Here is a 24,598-nt window from a genome sequence, read left to right on the forward strand (position 1 = left end):
GCAAATTGTTATGAGTGCCAGAAGGCAACAGAATATAATGGAAAGCAAGTGGACTTTGGAGGCTCAGCTTCTACCTCTACCTTTAGTGATGGTGATTCTGTATGTTTCCTAATCTCTCTGGTCTTTAGTTTCCTAATTTGGGAGTTTATTGGGCTCCACTGGATTTTAGAGTGTAGAGCGTGATTATGGTGATTAAATACTATAAAGCATGTCAAGAGCTCAGCACTTGGTATGGGTTTAAACATTCATTATTTTTACCTCCCTCTGCTCCTCCAATGGTTCAACTCCACTGTATACTGTTATACAAACATTCATGGTACTCTCACTCTCTGTCTGTATTGCCTTGTTCTGGGCAAGGAAGGGGAAGAAGGGAGACATGAATAGACAACTGATTATGGATGGTGAGAATATGGAGCTCCCACTTCTAGTGGGAATGTAAATTAACACAACTCCTCTGGATAAATAGATCTACTAAACCTGGCCATATGCCTATCCCAAGACTCAGAATTTCCACACCTAGTATATACGCATCAGAAATATGCTCATATGTTCACCAGAAGACATGCACAAGAATATCTGGCTGGGCGCGGTGGCTCACGCCTGTAATCCCAGCACTTTGGGAGGCCGAGGTGGGCAGATCACCTGAGGTTGGGAGTTTGAGACCGGCCTAACCAACGTGGAGAAGTCCTGTATCTACTAAAAATAAAAAAATTAGCCGGGAGTGGTGGTGCATGCCTGTAATCCCAGCTACTTGGGAGGCTGAAGCAGGAGAATCGCTTGAACTCGGGAGGTGGAGGTTGCAGTGAGCCGAGATGCACTCCAGCCTGGGCAACAAGAGTGAAACTCTGTCTTAAAAAAAAAAAAAATGTTCATAGCAGCACTAAAGAGAATAACTCCAAACTGGAAACAGCCCAAATGCCCATCCATCATGGAACAGATGTATCCATTGTGGTATATTCATACAATGAAAACCAAACAGCAGTAAGAGTGAATGAACTGCAGCCACCTGCAACAACATGAATGAAACTCACATACATAATGTTAAGCAAAGGAAACCAGACAAAAATCGAGTATAAACCATATGATTCAACTTATGTTTACTTTTGCCTTTTCCAAAAACAGGCAAAATTCATCTATGATGTTAAAAGTCAAGATAGTAGTTTCCTTTGGGCGGTGCTGACCATAAAAAGAGTACAAGAGAGTTTCTGTGGGGGAGAATATTAATGTTCTATTTCATGATCTGGGTGCTGATTATATGGGAAGTTCACTTTATTAAAATTTTCTCTGGCTGTACATTTATTATTTATACAATTTTTTCTACATATGCTGTACTTCAATAAAAATGTATATACACAAAGAAAATTGGGTAACACTGATTTCTTCAATTAAGTGGCTTATGTTTTTATTGGAGAGCAATTAGGGAAACAGCCAACTACAATCCAAGGGTGAACTATGTGCTACAACAGGGAACAAACCATGAGCTGTGGCAGCTCAGAGCACCCTGACGAGTCCTTGACTGGGCAGCTCAGAGGACTTCCTTAGGGGTGGCATTGAACTGGGCATGAAAGACCAAAAGAGGAAGACATGCCTTATGTGTTTTGGAGAGCCAGAGGTTTGCTGACTGCAAGCAGAAAGCATGCAGAAGAATTTGGCAGGGAATGAGACTGGAAATGTAGGGAAGAGACAGATTATTGAAGCTCTTATGTGTCTGGTTGAACAATGCAGACTACATTTGAAAGTCTTTTCATCAAGAAACATCATTTTAAAAAAATCCTATAGAAGCATGAGGAGTGGCTTGGAGAGAAAAAGGAATGGCTTGGCATCCAGGAATGCCAGTTAGGAGAAATTGCACATGGTCAGGTGGGAGATAGTAACCTGAGGCCTAGCCTTCTTCTATCTTGTTGTTCTGTCATAATCTAAGATAGCTGCTACTGCCCTCACCATTTCATCTGTATTCCAGCCGGCAGCAGGAAGAGAAGGAAAGTGGAGGCCGTGTCATGGAGAGTGCCCCCCTCACATCCGCTTACATCCTTTTGGCTAGAACGTAATTATTTGGCTACCCCTCACTGCAGAAAGAGTCAGGGAAATATAATCCTTAGCTGGGAGACTGTGTGCTTAACTAAAACTCGGGTTCAATTACTAAAAAGGAAAGAAGGAAAATGGACATTGGACGACAGCCAGGTTGTCTCTCATCATAAGTATCTTTTGGCCAGGAATCATAATGTAGACATTCCATTAATTGAATGAATGATTGACCACAGTCAGAATAAATAGTTCCCTTCTGTGTGCTCCCATGTGATGTTTATAATGCACCTCTTCTAGTTTTCCATGTGGTATAATTAGCTGTAGAGGTGCTGTCTCACCTGCCAGTTTATAATCTTCTTCAGAATAGGACTAAATGTTCTTTGCATCCATGGGTCTCGCTTGCTCTCTGTGCTCCCTTTTCTCAGTGCATAGAAGAGTATTTTGCATTAATAGGTCTCTTGTAAATATTTTTTAATGATACTGATCTTATATTCACCCACAATGCTTGATTTGTTATACTTGCTAATTAAAGTTAAGTTGATCTACAGGAGAATGGTTGGAAGAAGCAAACAAAGAACTTCCTTTTTCTCCATAGCCATAAATCCTGTCTGACAGAAATTCTTAGGGTCCCTGTTATCAGGGGTCAGACAATCCCTGCCAAGAGCTAGGTCCCTGTCCGCACAGAGAAGGGATTTCTTCCAGAGGATCTGACTGCTCAGGAGTCAGCTCAGAGCCTGAATGTTTAATGAAGACTTTGTGAGGTCATACAAAAAAGTCAACCAGCAGCCATTCATGCATTTGATCAATCAACAAATGGTATGGGGGCCCCTCCGCTATGTTGGGCACAGGGCAAGTTGGAAATACATAGGACAGATTCATTGTTTAAAAATAATAGACAACTGATTGTTTAAAAAGGACAACAAACGTGGAGAGTCACCGAACTGTCGTGGAGACATCCGGGGTACTCCAGGATCTCATGCCGGAGGCACCTGACCCAGTTGGGGCATTAAGACAGGCTCTCTACCAGGAATGTCCAGGCAAGGCACCAGAGGGCTCTGTGATGTCCTGGATATGGGAGCTGTGCAAGGAAAAGATCCCCTTTGGACCACTAAAGTCCTCACTTAGGATTTCAATCCTGTGCCCTCAAATTTCAGGCAATTAAACTGGACTGGCGATGGGAGGAAGCAGGAGTCACTGTCGCATGAGTGAGAAGGAGGCAGGCTTAACTGAGAGCAGCTTACAAGGACAGCCCCACAGGGACAGAGTCAGAAGCACTCTGAGGTTTGGGCTCAGGGCTGCTGGGCATATCTTTGCTTTTCTTACAGTGGAATCTGGACTATGTCACTAAGACCACATTTCTTTTGGTTTGTGTGGGGGTTGCTAGACGAGTCTAAACAGAGGGTCAGGGAGGAAGGCAGATCAGCTTCCCAGGAAGCCCTCTCCCCACTGTGGGGGGAGGTGGAACTGAGGAGGAGAAACAGTCAGGGGAATGCTCTCCACTCTGAAGAGTTAGCCATTTGAAAGCTTGAATCAGTGTCCCCAGGGCCTCAAGGCACACAGGAAAATGTGGACTGAACTAGGCAAGGGGAATGCAGAAGCCAGGGTCATCACGCGTTGTTTACCCACAGGAATAGGAAGATGCAGTTGTATCTCTCCCTTCCCTCCCCACCCTTTCTGGCATCTGGCTTCATATTTCTCCCCTCTTCATGCTTTCCAAAGGCCTCCTACCTCTTCTGCATTTTTCACTCAGCACAGACAGAAAGTGTCACTCGAGAGTCCCGTGATTTGTGTGAAGACAAGAATGCCTTGTGGAGTATTCATTGGAAGGAACCCAGGGATGAGAGGACAGAGAGCCCAGGGTCTATTCCCGGTTCCATCACTAACTCACAATGTTGCTGTCACTTTTCTGACCCTGGGACTCTGACTCTGGATGGCAGTAGTAATATATTCTGGCTTGAATGGTTGGTAAGTACAGAATAAAATCATACCATAGTTCAAAGGGTATGCCAGTGCAAGGCTGTTATTTGTTATATAAAATAGAAATCTATCAGAGGATGGATGCTTGCCAGCAAGTCACAAAAGTGCATGACAGCCCAGGACATATTCCAGCTATGGAATCCAGCTGTACCTGTGAGACAGGGTACCACTAACAGAAATCTGTTACAATCTACAGTTGGAAACTTCCTACATTTTCAATAAATACATACATTGAGGTATAGGCATTTAATGGAACACAGAGTAGCAATGAAAATGAGCTAACAGAAGCTGCACACAACAGCATGAACAAATCTCACAAACATCAAATTAAATAAAAGCAGCAAGTCATGAAAGAATACATACATAGCTGGGTGCAGTCACTCCTGCCCATAATCCCAGCACTTTGAGAGGCTGAGGCAGGAGGATCACTTGATGCCAGGAGTTCAGACCAGCCTGGGCAATATAGCCAGACTCTGTCTCTAAAAAAAAATTGGGCCGGGTGCGGTAGCTCAAGCCTGTAATCCCAGCACTTTGGGAGGCCGAGACAGGTGGATCACGAGGTCAGGAGATCGAGACCATCCTGGCTAACACCGTGAAACCCCGTCTCTACTAAAAACTACAAAACTAGCCAGGCAAGGTGGCCGGCCCCTGTCGTCCCAGCTACTCGGGAGGCTGAGGCAGGAGAATGGCGTGAACCGGGGAGGCGGAGCTTGCAGTGAGCTGAGATCCAGCCACTGCACTCCAGCCTGGGCGACAGAGCAAGACTCCATCTCAAAAAAAAAAAATTAATATTTTAAAAAAATTAGGTGCAGTGGTGTGTGCCTGTAGTCCCAGATACCTGGGAGGCTGAGGCAGGAAGATCTCTTGAGCCCAGGAGTTTAAGTGAGTTATGATTATACCACTGCACTCCAACCACAGTGAAATCCTGTCTCAAAAAAAAAAAAAAAAAAAAAAGAAAAAAGAAAAAAGAAAAAAAGAATATATGTAGTATGATTCTACCTATAGAACATTCAAAATCCAGCAAAATTAAACCGTATTTGTTAAGAGATGTATCCATATGGGTAAATACAAAAAGAGAAGCCTGATAAATCCATAAAGAGAAGCCTGTTCATTATTTATTACTATTACAGAGAAGTCAGAGTAGCTGGTACCTCCTTTGAGAGGAGGAGGGAGAAAGGGTTGGCATTCTGGGAGGGGTGTGGGAAGAAGGGTTGCTGGGGAGCTGGCATCCCATGTTTCTTGCTTTGAGTGGGACTTCCATCTGTGCTCACTTTACAGGTATTCTTTAAACTGCACATATGTTTTGTGTAGTCTTCTGGATCTATGATCTATCTTATAATTTAAAAAAAGTAAAGACATCTGAAATCAATAGGGAGCCACCTCAAATTAGAATAGTAGCCTCAGAGATCCATCTCCTCAATTGTATAGGTGCAGAGAGTGAAACCCAGAGAGGTTAGGAGGCTTACTCAAGGTCACAGAGCATGCTCTTAGTGGAACTGGGACTAGAATGAAAGGACTCCAAACTCAGGTTTCTCTACATCCTCTGTGTCTCTGGACTCTTCGTTAGGGGAAGGAAGGGAAAGGAGGAGCACAGTTTTTAAGCCTGAGAGTTCCCTCGTTTTGTGAAAAAGAAAAAGGGTCAGTTGACAAGCCAAGAAAATCCTAAAGAGCTGGTCTAAACATTGAGGGTTGTAAACACTTTTCAAATGGAATTTTAAAAGATTTAAATATGCCTTCCTCAAATCATCATAATGATTTTGTTAATTGTAATAATGACAACATTACAAAAAATAAATGCCAGGAATCTGGCAAGTCTGTGACCTAGAATTAGACTCCATCTGACTTGCAGATGGTATCAGGATGGAGCTGGCTTGGAGTGGGGCTGGGATGGGAAAGGAAAGACAGGGAGCCAGGAAGTCTGCAACTTTATTGACTTATCCACCTGGCCTAGGTGAGACCCCTAGCCCTGGGACAGTCAGGAAAGGAACCTCTGCTATCTCTCTGAGAGCTTTTTTGTTTTGTTTAGAGGTCAATTACTTCCCATTTGGGGAACTTGTGAACATTAAGAGGTGACCGGAGTGAACGATGGAGATAAGAGGCTGATTACTTACAGAGCGGCTCCCTGGTAAAAGCCCTGCAGAGGATAAGCAGTTGTCGGGTAAGAGACACACAAAAAGGGGCAGCTTTCAGTGCAGAGGAGAGATTAGGGAGACGGAAGACAGGCAGCTGGGGGTGGGCTTGATGAGCTGGGAGACCGATGCGTTTTAAAGTGATCTTGACAGGCAGAGAGTGGGGAGATGGGGGAAGAGAGTTTTCCTTCACTCTCCTTTCCTTTAGGAATGAAATCTTTGCTGTCATGTGAATCTCAAACTTTCTTGCTGTGGTCTGAAGGGAAAGCCACGTGGATTGCACATGGACAAGATTTTGGTTATAGTTTTTTTTTTTTTTTTTTTGCCAGCCAGATATAGATGCCACAGCAATCCAGGGAGCATAACAAAAAATGTGGCAGGCAAATGGAACATCTAAAGGATCTTGGGTGTACATGTAACTGACACCCCTTCCCACCTCGCACACCCCTTCAGCCAACTGAATGCAGTTTACAAAGTCTCTGAAGCTAACTTGAATTGTGTCTCAAACTACTATAAAATATAGCTCTGGCTTTGGCATATACCCATTTCTTTTATCCATTCCAAAGTCCTAGAGATTTCCTGGAACTTCTCCTAGCAAACAGTGTCATTCCTGTGCTAATCACCTGGATTAACCCCCATTCTCCATGTAGCCTTCTCTAAGCACCCCAGCTTGGGTCGGATTTTCTTTCTCTCTAGAGTGAGCTTAATGTCTGTCCTATTTGACATGCAGCATGTACCACTTTGTATTTTTAGATACCTTCCTCATGTTGGTCTTTGCTTTCCCAATTAGAAAATACATTCCTTAAGGATGGCAGCCAAATCTTATTTTTTTCTTGTGTTCCCACCAGGAATGTTCAGCAATGACTGAGTTCCTGATGATTAAACTGCGCCTCTTTCTTGCTCCCTTCACTCTGAGCCTTGACCCAACTGATCTTCCTGTACCTCTCCCTGTGGTCACAAAGGTGTAGAGGAGGCAAGGGAGTCTTTCACTCGCCCTAACTCCAGAGACAAGGTTATTCAAAACATCACATATCTAGTAACTGCTTCTTCTGCTACTATTCCATGTTAGAAGAGGGTGAGAGGGTGAAGGAAATAACATTTATTAATTTCCTACTCTGTGCCAAATACTTCTCAATCTATACTACAGTGACCTACATTTCTGGGGTAGGGACCTTCCCCGGAGGATTTTAAACAAATTAACATATAGCATTCTAGAATCTGATAATAGAAAAGTTTAATAAACCTCACTTAACCATTGCGGGCTGGGCAGATTATAATTCAGTGGCAGCATTGGACTGCAGCTCACCTGTCATGGGTCTAAGGCTGGAGTCCAAGGGTGAGACCTCTCCTCTTGTCAGAAATGGCCTCCCAAGTGAAAGAAGAGTGGTGGCACTCTATGACAATTCTCTCATGGTGGAAATTTTCAGTGTAATCTCCACTTTTTTTCTCAGATTTGTTAACCAAGTTGACTCACCGATATTCCCAAATTTAAAATACGCATATCCACTTTTTAATCCCAGGGGCACAACACTGTAATGGGAAGATACTGTGAAGTGTTTCTGAACACACTTTTTTTTTTTTTTTTTTTTGAGACGGAGTCTCGCTCTGTCTCCCAGGCTGGAGTGCAGTGGCCGGATCTCAGCTCACTGCAAGCTCTGCCTCCTGGGTTCACACCATTCTCCTGCCTCAGCCTCCCGAGTAGCTGGGACTACAGGCACCCGCCACCTTGCCCGGCTAGTTTTTTGTATTTTTTAGTAGAGACGGGGTTTCACCGGGTTAGCCAGGATGGTCTCGGGTTAGCCAGGATGGTCTCGATCTCCTGACCTTGTGATCCGCCTGTCTCGGCCTCCCAAAGTGCTGGGATTACAGGCTTGAGCCACCGCGCCCGGCCTGAACACACTTTTATTGGCAATGAGCATGGAGAAATGAGGGCTGGGCTTGGTGACTCACACCTGTAATCCCAACACTTTGAGAAGCTGAGGCAGGAGGATCGCTTGAGCCAGCCTGGGCATCACAGGGAGAACCTCTCTATATAAAAAGTTTTAAAAATTAGCTGGGTGTGGTGGCATGCACCTATAGTCCCAGTTGCTTGAAAGGCTGAGGTGGGAAGATGGTTCAAGCTTGGGAGGTGTAGGCTACAGTGAGCTAAGATTGTACCATGACATTACATTTCAGCCTGCGTAACACAGCAGGCTCAATAAATGAATAAATAAATACCCCAGCCCAATAATAAATAAATAAATAAATGGAAAAAAGAAATAAAAGAGAGAAGTGGCAAAACCCCAAAGGAGAGAAAATGTAAGAAAATGATAGTAAAAAAAATTAACCACTACTTTTTTTTTTTTTAAGCTTAAACATATACACTCTAAGGGATGAAAGCCATCAACAGTCAGGTATAGTTTACACACCCTCAAGCAGTCTGCTTCTCACTTTAGTAAAACAACCAGGTCATATTAGAAATGAGAAAATTCAGGGGTAGTACATTTGAATTAAATATGGGAATTTATCAAATACGAGAATTTAACATTCAAGAAGTCAGTAGTCCTGCGGGATGAATAATTAGAATTTTCATTATCTAGAAATGCAATTCAAGGGGAGAAAAAAAGCCACATTTTCTTACTAAATTTTCTATAAAATCTGTCTCAGCAAACACACATTTTCTATTTGATCCGACGTCCCTATGAGTAAAATGAGTTTGTTTGCATTCTTGAGTTTGCATGACTTCAGATACCATTAGGGGTGGAGATGTCAAAATTTCACAATTTTAGAAAGCCTAAAGGTCAGGCTTTCTACCCATCTTTTTAGGACTTCGGGGCACTTGATCTTTTCCTGGTGCAAAACTGTTGATGCTCCAAAGAAAACCTACAAAGAGGGAGAGAGGACTGTGAGGGAAGAAACTGGGAAACCTACCTCCAAGACTGAATTGGTTTTGTTCTCCTAGCACTTCTGGGCTTCATTTTTCAAGGTAATGGCGTATGTATGTTCTAACGGCCTACACACACGCAACCACGTGCACACTTATTTAGTATATTTATTGGAGGTGCTGTGCTGTACAAAGAGATAAAATGCACAACAGTGAAAGGGACCGGAAGGTAGAGCCTACTTCCAGGAGAGCAGTCGTGGCCAGAAAAGAGCGCTCCTCTGGATTAATGGAGTCTGCAAGGGCGCAGCCTTGTGGGGATGTTTAAACCCCACAGGAGGAGGCTCAGAGCAGGTCCCTCTTCGTGAACTTCCCCATCCTCAAGTTCCCGGCTCTTCAGCCCGCTTCCCGCACTCCCATTCTCTTCTCGTTCTTCCCCAACAGCTGTCATTAATTGGAGGATGGTAGGCCCGCTAGATCACCATCTCCATTCACCCCAATGCCTCGGGGCTGCTGCGTACGGATGCGAGAGCCTCTTGGGCCTCTGGGGTTGAAGCCCCAAAAGTCACGCGCCTCAGTACTGCTCCCACACCCCAAACTTCCAGTCAGCCTCGGTTTTCTTCAGTCCCTGTGTTGCTTGGTGGGTGACCGGTAAAGGGGTCGCCTTTTGGGGGAAGAACGTCCCAGGCAAGGCCTTTAGCTGGGTGACTGTGGTGCAGATCGCAGTTCCAGAGATCGCTGCGGAACGAAGCGCCGTTGGGCAGCAGCTTCCCTCCAGCGCCGCGTCCCCTCCTTCTTGTCGCGACCTGCGGGCGGAGGGGAAGGGACCAAGCATCTGACCCTAGTGGGCAGAGTCAAGCCGAGGAGCCTCACCAGGCCCTGACGCCCTGCAGCGTGGCTGCCAGATGGTCCTGCGGGGTGGCATTCTGGCCACTGTGTCCGAAGCCCGCGCTGGCCAGTGGTGTGTGCGGCGCAGGACCGGAGGGCGCGCCCGCGTAGCAGCTGCCGTAGCCTGCTCCGTAGGGTGCTCCGGTGTAGCCTCCGTAGCAAGAATAGGGCGACACTGTGGCGCCATAGGGACTGGGGAAGGCAGGTGCGCTGGGCCCGGGGCCCAGGCAGGGCTTGCCATCGCGCACCAAGACGGGCACCGCCACTCGGCGCGGCGTTAGAGGGTGGCCGGCCAGTTCGAGCGACTTGTCCTGGCGCTGTCTCTTGCATTTGTAGCGTCGGTTCTGGAACCAGATCTTGACCTGCGTGGACGTGAGCTGCAGCGCGCTGGCCAGGTGCTCGCGCTCGGGCGCTGACAGGTACCGCTGCTGCTTGAAGCGCCGCTCCAGGGCCAGCACCTGCGCCTGCGAAAAGAGCACGCGTGGCTTCCGTCGTTGCCGCGCCTTGGGCTGCTCGGAGCGGCCACTCCGCACGCTGTCGCCGCCGTTGCCAACGCCGCACTCTGGCACCCTGGTCCCGCCGCCGAGGGGCGAGGCCGCGCTCAGGCCGGGTTCTAAAAGCACAGGAAGTGACACATCAGCGCCCAGCCTAAGGCTCACCTGAGCAGTTTCTACTTAGTTTTCAAGACTTCCCTCTCCCTGGCAGCCTTCACTCTTCGCACCCGCCTCCTTGCTCCTAGTACCCCCCGAACCCTGTCCCAGGACTGTCTCAATGTTCTTTCCCTCCAAGCTCTGTCACTTTTATGTTACTGCTGGAACATAAATTGTGACACCATGTGGTCCCCGATGTGTGCGTCCTTTTCCAAAAGGTAGACTCTAGATAAGGAGTTAAGGCAGCTCCATTTGCTTCTTAGAATGTGTGTGCATGGGCCGGACGCGGTGGCTCACGCCTGTAATCCCAGCACTTTGGGAGGCCGAGACGGGCGAATCACGAGGTCAGGAGATCGAGACTATTCTGGCTAACACGGTCAAACCCCGTCTCTACTAAAAATACAAAAAAAATTCGCGGGGCGTGGTGGCGGTCGCCTGTGGTCCCAGCTACTCGAGAGGCTGAGGAAGGAGAATGGTGTGAACCCGGGAGGCGGAGCTTGCAGTGAGCCGAGATCGAGATCGCGCCCCAGCAATCCAACCTGGGTAACAGAGCCAGACTCCTTCTCAAAAAACAAACAAACAAACAAAAAAACTGTGTGTGTATGGTGGTCGAGTTTGGTAAACCTTTGCTGTGAGGAACAAGTGTGAGTGGAGGTGTCGATCAGATTGGGGAGACTTTGGACTCTCCTTGGAAGTAGAGAAAGAGGAGAAGAAAGAGGAAGAGGAGGAAGAAGAGGAGGAGGAGGAGGAAGGCGGGGAAGGAAGGAAAAACAGAGAAGCCCAGGTGTCAAGAAGGCGCAAACTCGGTGACAGGCTCTCAGGAGGCTCCCGTCTACCTCATTTTCCTTCGCAGCCCCAAGTGCACTGCAGGGAACTCAGCTCTAAGTCCAGGAGCCGGGGCCTTGAGTGTCTCCTACCTTCACCCCACTTTTGTGCACACTCTTGTCTTTTTGATGCAGCACTCCACCAACACCAGGATGCATCCCAGCTTTCTTGGATGTGATGGTTTGTAATCCAAAATAACAATATATGATGAAAACAAAATATTTCTTGGCTCCTGACTCTTGGCTCAGAAACTGAGGTTCTCTTTGAGAGTTACATAAAGTTGAGGTCCACAATTGGCTTCTTAAAAGGTAGCCTCTCCTTCCTTTGGGGTCTTTCTGGCAAGCAGGTGATGTGGGCTTCACCCTGAAGTCCTCCTTTCACCCAGGGCGACCCCTACAGCTGAGACTGTGCCCACCGAGATGCAGCGTTTTCCTCCCTTCTTCTCACCTCTCTCCTGTCTGGGCTTAAGCCCCGTTTTACCCCAAGGGTGGATAGAAGGGAAATGCTGAGTTTTCATGGGATCTCATGCCAGGAGAAAACCAGGAGCATGGAGGGGGTGCAAGTTCATGGCAAGAAGGGACAGGACTCTAAACGAGCCAGTGCGATTGGAAGCAGACTCCTAAGACCCAAGGCCCTGCCACAATGTCATGGGGGGATGGAGCTGTTTGGTATTTAAAGTTCGGAGGAGAGAACAACTTCCTTCAGAGACGCCTGTGCTCAAATAAACTGAGGCCATCTCTCCTTGCAAAGAGGAAAAATCCTGACGTGGGTTTGTTTTCTTAGCACATCGAAAGGTAACAACTGACCTTCAGTCAGGCTGCAGAGCAAGGAGGACCCTATTTGAAAGTCACAGATCATGCAGGCCCTGGGGCTGCACAGTACCGCAGGGCGCGCCAGCACCCTGCGCCCTCCTGTTCACAATCCTGGAGTTCTTGAGGGCAAGGTGGTTGACTGCGATGGAGGAGGGCATGAAGCCCACCGAAGGTGCCTTCCCTGTCCGGATCGCTACCGCGGCCTTGGGCTCAGTTCCTGGAGCCCGCCTCGGGTCCCTCCTCAGCGGCGTCCACTGCTGCAGCAGAAAAGACGCTCCCAGGATTTGGTTTCCAGCGGGACAAGGAAGGCGCCACCAATACCATCGACTGCGAGGCGACTGTGGTGGTCGAAGAAACGTGATCCTTTGTCAGCGGAGCAGAAGTGATCGCCGAGTTAGCTGAGCAGCGCCGAGGGAGTTTAGAATCCGCTGCAGAAAACCTACCAGCTTCTTCGCGGACACAACAGATAATGTTCTCCGGCTTCTGGAGTTAGTGAGTAGCCGGCCTGCAAGCCGGTAACTCCGATCCAGCCCCTTGATTTATTTCGTTCGTTTGCGCCTTGAATGGAGGCGCCATGGCAGTCTGGCAGAGGAGGCCTGCCCTGCCGGGCGCTACTCGGGGTCCCTGCGTTGAGAATGCTGAGCGAGGTGCTGAGGTTTGGAGAGGAAAAGGTGGAGTTTTCATCCCTTGGAATGTCGGGCCTCTCCAGCCAAAGCCTCCGTATCGACGCAACACAACTCCCCGCCAGCCCCTTCCCTTCCAGCCTGCTGGACACAGGTGCGTGGGCCTCGCAGCCCGGCGCGCATGGTTGCGCCTTCCGATTCAGGCGACAGGACTCGGCCAGAGCCATGTCCCAGGGCAGAGAAAACCCTGGCAGCCTTTAACACTCTCCCTGACGCGGAGAATCCTGTGCCAACGGGGCCTTCCACTTCGGGAGACTCAATCGCCACCCGATCCCCATCTTCCGTCTTCCAGAAGAAAAATCCATGAGGAGGAATGGGTCCCCCGCCCCCGGCCAGGCCAGCAAGAAAGGGCCTGGTTAGGAGTGACCTCGGAGCCACTAGGGTTCCACTGCTTTGATTGCCACACTCTTTTGCAAACGGTTTGGGGGTGGAGAGACACCAGGTGATGGAAGGGAAGGGTGGTGGTGACTGGCACGGCTAAGACACTGCAGCGGGTTTCGCTGTGGAGATGAGAAGATGGAGCCTGTGGCACTGTGGCTGCGAGTGGGAGCCATGCGTTTGTGGGAATCAGAGGAGCGGATTTGGGAAAAGTGAATCCTTAAGATTCAGGGGCTTAATTTAGTTAGAGGTGTGTGAAGCACGCTAGGTGTCGGGAGAGGGTGGGAATGGGGTTCGAGAGGCCTTTTTTTGGACTCCTGAAGTGAGAAAAAATGGAGACAGACTCTCGAACCCAGGAGATAGGAGGCATATTTTCCCCATGCACCCATGGATCACGCCCCCCCCCGCCCCCACATTCCCCCCGTAGGAGACAAGACCTGAGCGCTTACTCACGTGGCTCCGCCATCCGTTCCACGTCCATCTCCAAGACTGCCTCACAGGCACCCCCAGGAGGCTCCGAACCGTCCAGCCTTCTGTCACCGCCGCCACCACCAGCGTTGTGAACCTCTGACCCTCGCGGCTCTGGGTCCATTCTCAAGTACTGAAAGTTTTCCGGGCTCTTCCGCATCCCCGGATGTGGCGAAGCCGCCGGGCAGCTCCGCTCGCGCTCCAGTCGCAGGATGTCCTTGACCGAGAAGGGCGTGGAGGTGACGGGGCTCAACAGCATCCCGAAGGCGGATGGGGCGGGGCCGCGGAGTGCCTGGTCCCCGTGAGGAGCGGCACCCTGAGCTTCCCGTCTTGTTGCTGCAGGCCCCGCAGACAGACCCAAACTCTGGGACAGACGCCCAGCGTCCCACACAGCGCCTTCCTCTGGGTCATGCTGGCAGGCCCAGGTCCAGGGCCGGGTGACGAGACCGTAGCCCCCCATTGGTTCTCGCAGAAATCACGTGCTAACCCTGCACCTTCCTCCCCCAGCGCTTTCTTCGCGCGCCCGTCTAATCCTCTCCAGTCCCCAGTCGCCTTCCTGGGAGGTTTGGTTCGTACTGATGGTTCTCAAAGCAAAGAAAACGCGGAGAGACAGTGCTGCTCGGCTAGGATCTTCGTCAATACGGTACTAGCGGGAGCTTCCGAGGTCTACCTAGGGTCCACGGGGACCCTCCTAGTGGACATGAGAGGACTGGGGGTGGAGTCCTTGCTGTGCAACCCGATCTGGTCCATCCAGCCTGGTCTTAGCTCAACTCTGCATTCTTATGGCGGAGGAAAGCTAAGATAGAGACAACTGGGACCCGCGGGATTTGAGGTGCGCGCTGGGATCTTACGTGCGCAGAGGCCGTACCGCAGAGTTAAAGTGAGTCGTGACCCGCCAGGGCCTATATAGAGATGGAAACCTCTCTCTTTGAACTGAATCCGGGTCTGCTGAGTCCCGACCCGCCACTTTCTAGGAGCAGCGTCTCAGTCCCAGGACCGAGGAGTGGGTGTGGGGGTTACATGTCTGGAGCCCTCGGCCTCTTAAAGGGCTCCGCGAATGGTGGGGGAGACGGGAAGGCAATCGCTGCGGCCGGCGCAAAGTGGTCAGAGGCAAGGTGGGGTGGGGTGGGGGGCTCCCGTCGCCCTGGGTGTCCCCACGTTCGTTTTCTTCTTCTCCTTTATCCTCCTTAAAGCGGATTGCCTGGAGCGTGCCAGCTTGTGTACGCGTATAAATGCGACGCCCGCCGAAGGGCTGGGAAGATTTGACTCGCATTAGATCTCCAGAAAAGTCCCTCGGTTACAGCGGTCGCCGAGTAAATGGGGCAGTGTGGCCCAAAGGTTACCAATACGGAGACAGCGCCAACAGATCCAGCCCCTGCTGTTACTACTCCTGGATCAGCGAAACGGGATTTGGTGTCAGCAGTTCCAGCACAGAATCGAAGAGGGTTTAAAAATTGTGTTTTAATCACAATGGGATCTCATTAGAGTTCTTTTGGGGATTTCAGATCAAATGTTTCTTTTTCTTTCCTTCCTTTCTCTCTCTCTCTCTTCCTTCCTCCCTCCCTCCCTCTCTCCTTCCTTCCTTCCTTTTTTTTTTTTTTTTTTTTTTTTTTGAGACAGAGTCTTTCTCTGTCTCCCAGGCTAGAGTGCAGTGGCCAGATCATGGCTCGCTGCAGCCTCGACCCGGACTCAGTGATCCTCCTACCTCAGTCTCCTGAGTAGCTGGGACCACAGATGCAGCCACTAAGCCTGGCTATTTATTTATTTATTTATTTATTTATTGCAGAGCCGGGGTTTCACCATGTTGCTTAGGCTGGCCTTGAACTCCTGGGCTCAAGCAGTGTGCCCACCTCGGCCTCCCAAAGTGCTGGGATTACAGGTGTGAGCCACCGCTCAGGCCTCAAATGCTTCTTAAACCTACTTACGTGAATTCAATGTTACAACAGCTGTTTGAATATGATTATCTCCCGAAATCCAGATAAACCCAACTCATCTCCCCAGGCTAATGGGTGCAAAATTGCACACAAAGATTTATGCAAAATTTCAGCAAATTTGATCATTCAGCTACCAAGTAATGATTTCTTATACATAGTAACATTTAATCTTTACATCAAAGCTATACCCAAATATTTCCAGCTGCTGCTGCTTCTGCTGCTGCTGCTGCTGCTGCTTCTTCTTCTTCTTCTTCTTCTTCTTCTTCTTCTTCTTCTTCTTCTTCTTCTTCTTCTTCTTCTTCTTCTTCTTCTTCTTCTTCTTCTTCTTCCTCTTCTTCTTCTTCTTCTTCTTCTTCTCCTTCTCCTTCTCCTTCTCCTTCTCCTCCTTCTTCTTCTTCTTCTTTTTGTTCAGCGAGGAGTCCAGATCAGAAAGGTGGCCCAGATAGTTCACCAAATGGCAAGACCAGACTAGCCTCTAAACCAAGATAATTAACCCTTTCTTTCTTTCCTTTGGAAATAGACATCCTTTGCTCTTAGAGATCTCAAAATCTTGTGATGACCCATACGTTCATTTGGATTTTTCTTACCTGATAAAAGTCAATCATGTTCACCTTGGAAAAAGTGAAGAAAAGTTAAAAGAAAATATCCACCCAGAGATAACATTTTTGTGCACCTTCTTCTCTTTATTTTTGCATACATGAGCTCATCGGGTATATCTATTTGTATATGTTTAAATTTACATCATAAGCATGCCCAGTTCATCTTTAGAATTTTTTAAACAAATATAATTTAAAATAGGAATCTAATATTTCTTGTTATGGATAGACCATAATAGACTGTGTTTGTGTTTTCAGATAATATCTTTTTTCCATCACGGTAAATAAGACTTTATTTTGTGGCTTTGATTTCCATCCTTGTCAATATTTTCTATTATTTTCTCAGGATACATATATAGAAGAAACATCAATGAATCAAAGATTTTAATGCTCATAAGACATGCCATTCATTCCAGGGCTTTCTAGAAAAACAGTATTATCGTATTTTTTCCCTGGAGGTGCAGGCGAGTGGCTAGTCTGTGGGTATTTACAATCATCACCGGACACCCACAAGAGACCCTGAATTTAGAATATTTCCGCGGTAGGAGCTCCGCCTCGTCCTTCCAGGGGATACTGACGGCTCACTGGATTCTCGCCTTCCAAGTGGTGGAGGCGGGAAGTAGGGTGACCCGGGGTAGAAACCTAACGCCAGAAACCTTCCAGCGCCTTATCACTTGGTGGAATTTTCGTGGCAGACAGTCGCGCTCTACCTAAGTCATAGAAGAAAGGACACCTTGCGGGGGACTTGGCTTCGGAAGCCTCGATTTCAAATCCTAGCCCTACGTTCCCAGCCTTGCCCTTCCTGGCTTGCTGCGAGGATCAGATGAGATTTTTGTACGTGAAAATACTTTCTAACCCCTCTCGAGTGGTGGAAACATCTCCCTTCGCCCGGAGTCCAGGTCTGCGGAGCAGTTACCCGCCGCTTTGCAAGAGCAGGCTCTCCACCATAGCGAGTCCTTGTTACAGAAAGGGTCGTTTCGGCTCGGGATGCGCGCTCCGGGCGCAAACCTGGGGATAGGAGTCCCTGTCGCGCTCGCCCCACCCTTGCAGGGAGCAAGGCCGTCCTTCTGCAGCACTGCGCCACGCGGCGGGAATTTGCAGTGTCCTGCGTTCAGGTTTCAGTTTCTTTGCTCGCTTGGGTCTCGCCCTCTCTCAGTCACCTCTCGGAGGGGTCTGGCGTCCCTCCACCCTCGTCCTCCTTCAGCGCCAGGAGCATTGAAAGCCGCCCGCCCGCCGAGAGTGGAACTGGTACCTGGAATCTCGCCCATTCCGGGTCAATTGGAGGCGCGTTAGCGGCTGCTGCCTCACAGTGCAACAGAGGCGCGAGCGATGGGCCACCTGCCTAAGCGCTGGCGCCCAGGAGAGCCGGGCAGGAAACTAGGAGGGGCGGCGAGAACAGAAAAGTCAGAGTCCAGAGACTCTTTCTTAGGCAGGACTCCGTGCAGCCCCAACAGCGTGGTGCGGGGAGGGGTGTGTGTGTGTGTGTGTGTGTGTGTGTGTGTGTGTCCATTACTCAGGAATGGAGACATCGTGATCACCTCTGTTCTTACGTGAGATAGAGACAGTCGTGCTGGGGGTGTGATTGATCCGCTTTGCTTCACTCAGGTCCACAGAGTGTTTTAAGCGCCTACCATGGGCCGGCTTTGCCCAAGCTCTGGGAATACTGAGAAAATGAGAGGTCACAGCCCTCTTATCCGAACTTGCATTCTTGCATAGAAGACAGACTTTTAAATGATTCCCATGCAGTGTGTTACCTTGCACAATCAGACGGAATTTGTACACTATATTTATTGAGTTTTTAATTTTTCTTTTGAGATGGAGTTTCGCCCTTTCGCCAGGGTTGGAGTACAGTGGCATGCTCTCCGCTCACTGCAACCTCCGCCTTTTCGGTTTCAAGCGATTCTCCTGCCTCAGCCTCCCAAGTAGCTGGGATTACAGACGCCCGCCACCACGCCCGGCTAATTTTTGTATTTTTAGTAGAGACGGGGTTTCGCCATGTTGGCCAGGCTGGTCTCGAACTCCTGACCTCGTGATCAGCCCGCCTCGACCTCCCAAAGTGCTGGGATTACAGGCGTGAGCCACCGTGCCAGGCCCTGAACCTCTTCTTCTCCATGGTTAACAAAAGTCATTATTTCCTGTTTCTTTCACTCTCCTGAAACGAAGGGATTCCCTCCAGCAGGTACCATACTCAACAGGCAATTCCTGGTTACCTCGCGGCTTAGTGGGCCCTGTGGGCCGAGATGAAATCATTTCTCTTTAACCCAAGTGCAGGATCCCCGTTAGACTAGACTAGACTTGGGCTCTGGGTCTGTTGTCACAGCTGTGTCCCCAAGGCACGTAGTAGGTCTTTAACAAATATTTGTTGGGGACAGGTATCTGTCCTGCTTGATTGGGGATAGTTCCTAGGATACTCTGGGGACTGGCCCAAAGGGTGTCTGGGGATCATCAATGGTGGAAATTTCCGCTTTGCTATGGTCCCTTTTCCTGGGATCCACTTTTTAATACTCGAATAATGTATTTATATTTTTGAGTATTTGAAAAATTAACATGGTTCTCAAAATCAAAATTTTGTAAAAAGATATTCTAAAATATTCCATATTAAGAGACTGGTTGATCACTGGTGCATCCTTTTTCTGCTGCCACAAGGCAAGCGCACCTGCAGCCAATCACCCACCCAAAGTCCCATGGCTGGCACAGCGTCCTCCCCAGAACATGAACTGTTCCCAGCTCTCATTGATTCCTGAAGATACTCTTTTGCCCTTAGCTTTTTTTCACTTAACAATATATTCAGCAGTCACATCATATTGGTCCAAAGAGGTCTTCCTTATTGTTTTCTGTAGTTGCCTGGTACTCCATTGCGTGAATGTACCAAAGTTTATTCAACCACCGTTCTATGAATGAGTATTTAGAGTTTTCCAGTACTTTAAGTTTGTATGTGTTTTCATATTGTTGGAGGCATGTGTTTAGAGTCAAAAGACAATTGTCAGTTGAATTTGTCAAAAGACAAATTTCTAAGAAATGGGACCACAGGTGAAACATAAATGCATATATAATATTTTTAGGAGTTCTCCTCTCCAGAAAGGTTCTATGGGTTTGCATTCCACCAGTATTGTATGGGAGTGCTTGCTTCCCAGGTAGTCTGGGCAATGGAATGCGTGATCACGCCTCTTAATTCTCACAAATTTGATAGGTGAGAAACAGTATCTCAGTGTTGTTTTTAACTTGCATTTCTGTAATTATAAGTGAAGTGCAACATCCTTTTATATGTTTAAGGGATATATACATATGTGTATGTATCTATATATATACATGTATAATATACATAAAAATTAAAAACACATAAATATATACACATATATACACAAATGTAAATTGCATCCATCTCCCAATTTCAATTTTTAGGTTTTCTCAATATCAGTTACTTTGCTTATGTGTGCTATGTGTTGAAAATGTTTTCTTCCTGTTTGACAATTGTCTTTTGACTTCTTTTATAGTGCTTTTTACCATGCATTTTATAAAATGGAATCATTTTTGTTATCTTTCTTGCTTCTTGATTTGAGTCATGGTGAGAAGACCTTTCTTTTCCTACACTGAGGTTAAAAAGGAGTTCACCCACATTTTATTTTAGTATTTGTTATAATTTCTTTGCTTACATTCGAGTGTATTCGAGTGTATGGTGTGAATTAAGGATCTGATATGATCTTTTCCTAAATTGCTGTGCTGAGGCCGTTTTGACGGTTTGCCCGCCATCACTTTCAGAGGCGCTCCCCGCGAACCCCGAAAATCTGTGCAAAATTCTCAGGGTTAGGGGTATTTCCGAGCATGGGTGGAGCGTAAAGTGAAGCGGGCCAAGAGATTTCTTGCATTAAGTGTTTAGAAAAACCAACCAGTTAAAGAAAATAAAAATCTGCTGGTATGTAACCGCCAGGTGGGCTTCTCCATTTCTCTGCGTCACCCTCCCCGAGCCGGCCTCCCAGCTTCTCGGCTTTGGGTGGCGGAGACCGTTTAGTTCTGGGACGGACCGTGGGGCTGACTCCGGGGGGTCGCGGGAGCAGAGCCGCCTCCGCGCGCGTTTCATTCCTCCAGCGTGGAAAAGAAAACCCTCAGCGTCCAGAGAGGCGGCGGGTCCTTCCCCGGATGGCGGATTCGGGGAGCCGCAGGCGGGGACGCTGCTGGGCGAAGCTTATCTGCGCCGCGCTCGCCAGCTCCGTTTCAATTAACATTCCAGTGCCGCCGCCTGCCGCGGGAGCGGAGTCCGCACCAGGCCCTGGAAAAATAAACTCCAGGCCCAGCGGCTGTGCATGCATCTGTGTGTGCGTGTGTGTGTGTGTGTGTGTGTGTGTGTGTCTGTAGGGCCGACAGAGTCCCAGATCAGCGCAGCCCAGAGCTGCCCATCCCCGCGTCGCGGTTCCCTGCCCGGTGGAGCCTGAGCCGGGCTGCAGCTCTCAGTCCCACTGCGCGGCAGGACCGCAGCTGCTCTTTTAATAACTGGCAGTCGGCGGTCTTGCTGAGCCCTACAGCATCCCCAAAGCATGGTGTGCGATGGAACACGTGGCTGCGTCTCCAAACCCCGAGAGGGGAGTTGCACACACATTGCTGACCTTGAGGGCCAGACAGACCCTTTCTCATCTAGTTTTTAGCATCAGATGTAACCTCAGCTTGGGCTTGTATGATCTCATCGATGTCCCTTTGAGATAAGCAGGGCAGACGTCCTTCTCTCCGTTCCAGGGATGGGATGTTGAGGCTTAGAGGAGTCCCTTAACTTGTTTATAGCCGCTGGCCAGCCGCTCGCCTAGGGAGGGGGACCTGACAGGTATACTATTCATGGCTTCCCGGGGCGGGCGGGGGAGGCGGGGAGGAATAGCCTTAGGAGATATACCTAATGTAAATGACGAGTTAATGGGTGCAGCACACCAACATGGCACATGTATACCTATGTAACAAACCTGCGCGTTGTGCACATGTACCCTAGAAGTTAAAGTATAACAAAAAAGAAACAAAAACAAACAAACAAAAAAGAAGTTACCAACCTGCACATTGCTATAAATAAGTTTCTAGTATCGTTATTGTTATTCTCTACAAATGTAAAATATGTCTACACCTCTCCTTGTGCCCACTGAATATAGGGCCACCCACCCCCTCCACTGGCTGTATAAGTGGGAGATGTCCACAGTGAACAACATTCTAAATGGAATCTTTCTACAAAAAAAGAAAAAGAAAAAAAAGGCCATTTAAACAAACAAACAAACAAACCAAAACCCTTGTTGATTTCTTTCTTCAACATAATTACAAGTTCCCAAGGATTGTTCCTGAATTCACCCTCCAGGGGCCTCCTGTGACTTGCTAGTATCAGCCCAGGCTTCTGAACTTGTTTTTCTAATTAAAAGCTATTTTTGGGGTATAATACAGATAAACTAGTTGTGCTTGTGAGTTTAACTTTTAAAAGACCTTTTAAGCACGCTCTTTAGGAGAAGGAGAAACCTGCTAAGGTAAGGTGGGTCAGGCCAAACTAGAAACAGTTCTAAGTGTTAAGAGCAGCTGTGAAGTGGGCTTCCCAGTTAAATACCATCCGGCCAGGCGCCGTGGCTCACGCCTGTAATCCTAGCACTTTGGGAGACTGAGGATCATGAGGTCTGGAGATCGGGACCATCCTGGCTAACACGGTGAAACCCCATCTCAACTACCGTCTCTACTAAAAATACAAAAAATTAGCCGGGCCTGGTGGCAGGTGCCTGTAGTCCCAGCTGTTCGGGAGGCTGAGGCAGGAGAATTGCTTGAACCTGGAAGGCAGAGGTTGCAGTGAGCTGAGATCGCACCCCTGCACTCCAACTTGGGCACCAGAGTGAAACTCTTATCTCAAAAAACAAAACAAAACACACACACACACACACACACACACACACAACCCTCTATCCCAGCTTCTGGGGCCCATAACTGAATGGAGGTGTGAATGAGGTGACATGCCATCCTTCAGATGTATTTTGCCTCTGCACAGCACTCTTTAAAATTTTTTTTAAAAATTTTACTTTAAGTTCTGGGATACATGTGTAGAACATGCAGGTTTGTTACATAGGTATACATATGCCATGGTGGTTTGCTGCACCCATCAACCCATCATCTAGGTATTAGGCCCGGAACACACTAGGTATTTGTCCTAATGCTCTCCCTCCCCTTGCCCCCCACACCATGACAGGCCCCCGTGCATGATGTTCCTCTCCCTGTGTCCATGTGTTCTCATTGTTCAACTCCCACTTATGAGTGAGAGCATGCGGTGTTTGTTTTTCTGTTCCTGTTTTAGTTTGCTGAGAATGATGGTTTCCAGCTTCATCCATGTCCCTGCAAAGGACATGAACTCATCCTTTTTTATGGCTGCATAGTATTCCATGGTGTATATGTGCCACATTTTCTTTATGCATTCTATCATTGATGCACGGCACTCTTTGAGTCCTAAGGTACTCATAGTCTGATGATCTATTGCCCCCTAAGGCAACAACCGTCAGACTATGTCCCTAGCCATCTGTGGGACCACCCAGCCCTGGAGGGTGCCTTGCATGGAAGGAGCTTAATTTGTAGTATGGCCACAGGCTTCCATGTTCCTTCATCCTGGAAGGATGCCAGAGTAAGTGGAAACTCTCCTGAGATCTTCCCCCAATGCCCAGGGAACTTGTGGATGCTTCCCGGCATGTGAGTTACTGTGCAGGGGGAGTGGAGGGGAAACCCAGGGCCTGGGGAGTTGCTGCAGCACAGTCCATTACTCTTTCCCCAGTGGCCACTCTCCAAACATGCATAGCAGTGGCGGGATGGGGAGTGCAGTGGGGAGCAACTACGTGGATAAAGATGGAGCAGGCAGGCACAGCAGCATGCTGACGTTTGGTGCCATGTAGATAAATTATTCTGATAACCAAGTGTGTGCTTCCCTTTCTACCTCCTCCCCAGACAGTCTGACGCTGGGTAGAAATATTAGAGAGCAGGATGGGTCATTTAAAAGCGACCCAGGGAAGATCTTTTTTTTTTTTTTTGAGCAGGTCCATTTTACATAAAAGAATTAGGCCCAGAAGACTCTCACTGTGCCAGAGCTGCTCATCCAACTTTCTTTGGCAGGACTCCTCCCTCCAGGCTGCCTTGCTTGCCTGGAGCAGGGTTGGAGTGGACCTGTGGCCAGAAGACCCTGGGTATGCTTGGGGTAGGTGAAGGATGGAAGGGGAATACATTGATCCTAAAAGAAGCTGCTAATTCATTATCCATTCCTAGCAATTTGAGAGATTGCAGAACAGAAATTATAAGAAAAAGTTATAGAATATTTGACTCTGAACTGTCATGCCGACTGTCAAATAGTTACATCTTCAAAATTTTACTTTCTGTTTCCTTTTGATTCCTCTGAGAGTCTGGGAATAGAGATAGGAAGGGAGGAGCTGAAATTGTGTAAACACACAGGAGAGAGTGTCAAACCAAGTTTATGCAGAGAATAAAGCTGCCAGTCCTAACAATAATTGTTATTTCCTGTCTTATTCCAGGAGGGACTCTTTATCAAAAGCTAATATTTGGCTATTAATTTATCCAACTCTAGGCATTATCAACCACCCCTTCATTTTTACAGACAGGGCCAGAGAAATTGAATAATGTAATTGACAGCACATCCTTCCAAGCAGAGGATCAGGGCCTCTATTATGCTAGGAATGCCACATTCCTCCCTGGGTCTCCTAGGCATGAGTTAGCTGTCTGTGGGGTATCAACTTTTGGCATTCTCCCCCCGCCCAGCCTTCTTACCTAGTGCCTTTCTGCCAAGTAGCTTTAAATAAACATGGTTGGTTTAATTATAAATGATTTATTAAAATTCACAGCATTGCTTTTCCATTTTGAAGGGAGAGGTGGACTAAATATTAATAGTAGCTAGTACTCATTCTGTGCTTACCAGACGCTGTGCTTTCTGTGGATGTTTCTCATGTGTTTGTACAATTCTCTACCCCTAGCATTATCTTTTGTGCCAGATGTCCTCATAGCCCCTTCAGGTCTTTGCTTAGGTCGGCTTGATTTCTGCCTTTAGGAGCTTACACTGGGGAGGGAGGAACAGGAAATAAACAAGAAGTATAACACATGGGTAAACTGCATAGCAAGTTAGAAGGTAATGTAAGATAAGTGGCAAGGGGGATCAGGGATGTGTGTGTGCCATGCATGTGTGTTGCACAAAGGAGAGCAATTGCAATTTTAAGAAGAAATATTAGGAATAGGCCTTTTTGAGAGGGTGCCGCTTGAGCAAGGACCCAAGGGAGGTGGGGGAAGGAGCCATGTGGGAGTCTGGAGGGAGTGTGCAAAGGCCCAAAAGTGGGCTCACACTTGGTATGTTTGAGAATCAATGTGCTGAGAATAGATGGA

At 48.0% G+C, this 24,598-nt stretch overlaps 1 protein-coding gene and 1 long non-coding RNA gene across 2 annotated transcripts in view; one reads left to right on the forward strand and one right to left on the reverse strand.

Annotated features, from left to right (window-relative positions):
• Positions 1 to 9,145: 9,145 nt before the first annotated feature.
• NKX2-6 (NK2 homeobox 6) lies at positions 9,146 to 14,230 on the reverse strand. Its single transcript, XM_007961944.3, has 2 exons — positions 13,681 to 14,230; positions 9,146 to 10,492 (listed from the first exon to the last, which is right to left on the reverse strand). The coding sequence occupies exons 1-2, from the start codon at positions 14,153 to 14,155 to the stop codon at positions 9,861 to 9,863; spliced, it is 1,107 nt and encodes a 368-aa protein (XP_007960135.3). The 5' UTR covers positions 14,156 to 14,230; the 3' UTR covers positions 9,146 to 9,860.
• A 4-nt stretch (positions 14,231 to 14,234) lies between these two features.
• LOC140712184 (uncharacterized) overlaps positions 14,235 to 24,598 on the forward strand; it is a 96,767-nt gene continuing 86,403 nt past the window's right edge. Inside the window, exon 1 of the long non-coding RNA XR_012093666.1 lies at positions 14,235 to 14,338. This is a non-coding gene — a long non-coding RNA (uncharacterized lncRNA). The remainder of the gene's footprint in view (positions 14,339 to 24,598) is intronic.

Source organism: Chlorocebus sabaeus, chromosome 8 (genome assembly GCF_047675955.1).
Source record: "Chlorocebus sabaeus isolate Y175 chromosome 8, mChlSab1.0.hap1, whole genome shotgun sequence".
Lineage (NCBI taxonomy): Eukaryota > Metazoa > Chordata > Mammalia > Primates > Cercopithecidae > Chlorocebus > Chlorocebus sabaeus.